At 42.4% G+C, this 5,295-nt stretch overlaps 1 protein-coding gene across 1 annotated transcript in view; it reads right to left on the minus strand.

The window, feature by feature from the left end:
- Positions 1–1,214: 1,214 nt before the first annotated feature.
- NOD2 (nucleotide binding oligomerization domain containing 2) overlaps positions 1,215–5,295 on the minus strand; it is a 36,747-nt gene continuing 32,666 nt past the window's right edge. Inside the window, exons 10-11 of the mRNA XM_018563628.1 lie at positions 2,260–2,343; positions 1,215–1,290 (exon numbers count right to left, since the gene is read on the minus strand). Of these exons, the coding sequence (XP_018419130.1) occupies positions 1,215–1,290; positions 2,260–2,343 (160 nt within the window). The remainder of the gene's footprint in view (positions 1,291–2,259; positions 2,344–5,295) is intronic.

The following is a 5,295-nucleotide window of genomic DNA, read 5'->3' on the forward strand; positions in this document are numbered from 1 at the left end:
TGGCAGATGGCGGCAAAATATAAACAATTGGGCGGAGCTAGCGATGACACAGCCGACTGAGCCGCGGTGAAAGCCGAAGCTGGCCGAATGGCCGGCCCAAAGCCTGTTTCTGACAGCTGGGCGGAGCCAGCCGTCATCTCACGGCTGGCTTCGGCCACTTTCAGAGAGATTAGCGTCCCTGGTTACCGGGTAACCAGGGACGCTGTCATTACACACTGAGAACCCGGCCGGGCTGCTATGATATCACAGCAGCCTCTCCTGTTTCTAAGTGTGTAATGACAGATGGTGTCCCTGGTTACCTGGGGTTACCATCTGTCATTACTCTCCCGGACGCTCTGGGAGTCTGATACGGCTCCCGGCCGCCCAGGAGAGAAACACTTTCTCTCGAAAAGGTTTACTCTGCTTGAGCGTGCAGAGTAAACCTTTCCTTGCGATCTGTTTTTTTTTCTTCTGACATGGGGCCATGCTGTCAATTAGCAGAGGGTGACCTGCAGTTCTCCATCAGGTCCCACTCTGGTGATTGACAGCAGCAGAGGGCGGGTGCAATAGCTAGATTGCTATTGGCTATTGCAAAGTGAATTAGCCAATAGGAATCTAGCTATGCATTCCCATGTTGTGGTTTTTTTTGACGGCAGCAGAACCGCCCGGCCAATAGAAAACAGTTGGGACTTCAGGTCGGTTATTCACTCGGCTGCCGTCGGCAGCTTAGTGAATAGACCCCTATGTGTTTTCTTCTTCTCTTTGCTATTCTTTGCTATTCTTTTTTTTTTGTACTTTCATTAAAGAAAAATTTAAAATAAGAGGGAACGCTACAGAAAATGTATGTAACTATTGGATACCTATAACTCCAACATGATTTCCAAAGAACAATCTACCCTTTCTGTGGGAAAACACATAGTGGTTGGGGTGTGCCTAGGCCTCCTAATACCTGCAAATTTCTTCTTCACCAAATAATAGCAGGTCTGGACTAGGAAAAAAAAATGCTACCATAAATAAATGGTTGTGCACCTGTATTGCTTAATGCATACTTCTTATACTTGTCCGGTCCAGGACTGAAAATGTGCATTTACATTTCAGGAAAATACAATTAAAGTTTAATTGATATCGGACTAGTGTATTTTAAAGCAATACATTGATTTATTTAAATTGAAATTCTTCTTTAATGTGGTTCATGTTATCAGGTTGACCAACATGGGCCCAGCATGTATTGTTTTTCATCCACTTAGAAACAGACGATCCAGCTTGTCGAATCTTTCCATGTCTTCTTCTGAAAGTTTAGCTCCTTTTAGCCTAGAGCGTAACACACAACACACGTATAAGCTGAGATACAAACTTTTAATGCATAAAATAAGATGATTTAGAAAATACTGACCTAAAAAATAAATATTTCAGAAAACATTAGAACATATGTCCATAATTGCCAACATTTCCAAAAGATTTCCGGTTGACATTTTTTTTTTTCGATTTGCTGTGACGGAGCTCCATCCATATGTGCATTGTTTGTACAGCTCTCTTGCGCGCCTTGTAGTGGTGCCAGGAGCCAGAATGTGACGTCAGTCCAGTCTAGGCACCTCTACAGGACACATGTGGGGGCTGTAAGCAATGCGACCATAATTTCAGCCCACCCCACCTCAAGCTGACTTGCAGGGCCGGGCAGCATATTTTGAATGGCTGCTCGGTGCGAGAACGGACATTGCTGCGCTAGGGGGAGGCTGAGGAGTGTCTCACCTAAAAAAGTGGAAGGCATGTGTGGACCCACTGAACATGGGGTCGCGACCCACTTTTGGGTCACGACCCACCAGTTGAGTACCAAGGGTCTAGACTTCTACACTTTGTTAGTTGTCAATTGGAGTCCACAAGAATTGCTGGTTGTAGTCCCCAACTATTTTAATGATGTTATTATTTACTACGTTATTCTTTAAGCTAGGCTAGATAAAGCGCTTGCTAAATATCGTATTCACAATCTAATTCTGCTAAATCTCTGGTCTACAACAAACTGTGGCTTGGAACAAACCACCTGGATTCATGCACATTTTAATGTTAATTCCTATTTTTCCTCATCATTAGCCTCCCTGTCTGGTCTAAGCTGCTGCTGGTGCTGATGCTGTGAGCTTATTTAACAATCAGTGCTAAAGTAGTTTTAAACATTTTTCCAATTAATGAAACCTGTGTAAATATTGTGTAAAAAATGTATATATAGACCCTCTAATATATATGCAACATACAATATTATTTGTAAATGAACAGCTTGGCATTTACCAGATCGCAGTAATAGTGTTGTTATATTTCAGACATTCAGCAAATGCAGACACACCAGGTGTACTGAAATTGTTTTTAGAAATCCTATAAAAAAATAATAATAGTATTAGACACACAAGGTTGCTATTATACATTCTTAGTTTTAAATTAAGCACGTTTACCCAGTGTTGATCATCAACAGTAACATGGAGACTATAGCAGTTTAAATAAAATCCAAGGACCCCACCATATCTATTGCAGAAAGTTTTAGCAGACCCCTGTCCAGGTCATAATGTGCTAATGTTAAACCCAAATAGATAAAATTACACTTTTGCAGTATTTCTAAGGATCGAATAGCAGATCACACACTTACTTATACAGAGATGTGAAGGAAAGAGAAATCCTCCCTGAACCTAGATTTGTAGATACATTAAGATGAATTTACTGTATATGCAAATCTTGAGCTTGAACAGCTTGAACATATCCTTCTACCTATTCAGCTCACCTGATTGTCAATAAGGATTCTCATCACATAAATATACTTTATACAAAGATAAAGTAATTTTGCCCACACAGGGGGTCCCTCCCAGCTCCTTGCTCCTCTGTAGCCAGTGAAAATACCCAGCAGCTCTGGCTTACAGAAGCATGTGACCTGCTCTCCTGTGACTGTGCCCAGGCCTAATGATTGGCAAGCCTAGCAAGCACTGTCACATGATGTCACTGGTCTCTAGGATCACGGACACAGCTGATCTCATCTCTGGATGCAGGGAAGCAAGAAACTGTAAGGGATTGCAGGTGAGGTGAGTATATTAGACACGTGAACTTCATTTTGTGTTGAATGAAAATTCGGATGAATTTTTGTGAATTTGGACATTTGGATGCATCCGAATTTCTGAATGAAACAAATACCAAATGCAAGAAAATTTGAATTTTGCGGTAATGAAAATTCAGATGTATCCGAATGTCTGAATCCCATTCGGACTATTCTTTACAGAGTGCGGTCCCCCTCCCAATCCACACCAGGCCTTTTAGGTCTGATAGGAATTTTAAGGGGGGCACCACGCAAAAAAAACCCCATGGGGTTCCCCCTAAAATCCCTTACTAGGCCCTTGATTTGAGCAGTGGACTGGTATAGCAGGAAAGGGGGGCAATGGAGTGCCCCCCTGCACCATACCAGGCCACATTCCCTCAACATAGGGTCCCTATGTTGATGAGGACAAGGGCCTCTTCCCCACAACCCTGGCCCAGTATTTGTGGCGGTCTGCAAGTATGGGAGCTTATAGGAATCTTGTGCTTCCTTTGATAAAGGGGGCACCCAGGTGAACCCCCACCATGAATTAATAAAGGGTAAATGTGACCACTACTTATTCCCCAAATAAACAGTAATAGTAAATAAACAATTCCTTAAGTTAAAAAAAGTCCCACATTGTTAATTGAGCCTTAATCACTGCGTCCAGCAATGTAAATCCTCACGATCCTCGGTGCCCCATGCCTGCCGAAACAAGAAATCCTGCCTCTCACCGCCTCAATGAATCTTTCTTTAAATTGGGCAGTGGCCAAGAAATAAACAGTCTGCTATTGGCTATTTCAAATTGCAATAGCCAATAGCAGGATGCTATTGCAGCTGTCCACCACCAAATGTCAATCCGCAGAAGAGGACCTGAGAGAGAATTTTCTCTGTCAGGTCTGCTCCTCTGTGTGAGCAATAGCCATCCTGTTATTGGCTATTTCAAATTGCAATAGCAAATAGCATGATGGCTATTGCCCCATCCACTGCCTGCTATCAATCAGCAGAGGAGCGGACCTCTGTCTCAGAGAGAAGGATGTAAAGCCCTGCATTATACTTTAGGATGCTTGGGGACAGACCCTGAGCCAGAGTAGTGGAGAGACTAAACACACAAAAAAACACACAGCTCACCCCTGTCATGCATCCTTGCAATCCATATTCAGTGCAGGGGATAACCATCTTCTGAAAAAACTGTCTCAAAAACTGCAAAACCGGCACACAATGCTCTTCCAAGGAAAATAAAATTTTATTCCACATGCATCTGTAAAACTGCTTTACCATGATGCCTTAGACCAAAACCAGCAGTTAATCCTGGAAGCCCCACTGCAGTGGGAGTTTTTTTCCCCAGAGGTAGGCTTTTAGGGCCCATTCACACCATCTCCGGATCATCTCCAGACCAGACCAGATAGTTTACGGACCAAAAATGCATCCTAATGTATCCTTATGCTATTTCTGGCCTCTGTTCACACCAGCGCAGTCCGTTCCAGACCAGACCGGAAAAATACTGCTTGTCCTATTTTGTCTGGTCTGGAATGCACTGGAACACATAAAAATGCCTCACATACAAACGCACTGGAACGCACCTGTAGGACCATTTTAAGCAAAAATAAATAAATAAAAAAATGTCCAAACATGCCAAAATCACCGTAAAAACGCGGCAAAAACGCAATGCACTGCGTTCCAGATCTGGTCCAGAAACTGGTTTGAACTTGCCCTAAAGCCTTTGGATTAACATTACAGGCACATAACTAGCATCTAGAAAAGGGGAGTTCATAAATAACAGCCTGCATATTTTCTCAGCCTACGTGTTAATGCTGGGGATGCACCGAAATTGAGTTTTTAGACTGAAACCGAAACTAAAGAATGTGTCAGGCCGAAACTGAAACCGAAACTTCGTTTTTTCCCCCACACTTTAAAAAATGTTTACATTATTTTTAAATTATTTTATTTTTATTTGTCTTTTTATTTAATTTTTACTTTACCATCGGGGGCTCTGGGGAAATAAACAGACCCCTTTTAAAATAGAAAAAGAGATTGAGGCTGCAATTTCAGCCATTATGGTACTTTCAGCTTTTTGCCCAAAGTACCATTTTCGGCCGAAATGTTACGGTGGCCAGAATTTCGGTGCATGCCTAGGTAATGCCCTTTAAACGTCGCTTTTGCTTTATCAATCTCTGTTGTATCAGAGAGCTCGTCAAAATACCCATAAAGCAAGGCACAAAAATTCCTTTTGATGCAAACCAAATAACATTAATCGAGGCCCAACTCCA

This window comes from Nanorana parkeri, unplaced genomic scaffold (assembly GCF_000935625.1).
Source record: "Nanorana parkeri isolate BGI_ZX_2015 unplaced genomic scaffold, ASM93562v1 scaffold682, whole genome shotgun sequence".
Classification (NCBI taxonomy): domain Eukaryota; kingdom Metazoa; phylum Chordata; class Amphibia; order Anura; family Dicroglossidae; genus Nanorana; species Nanorana parkeri.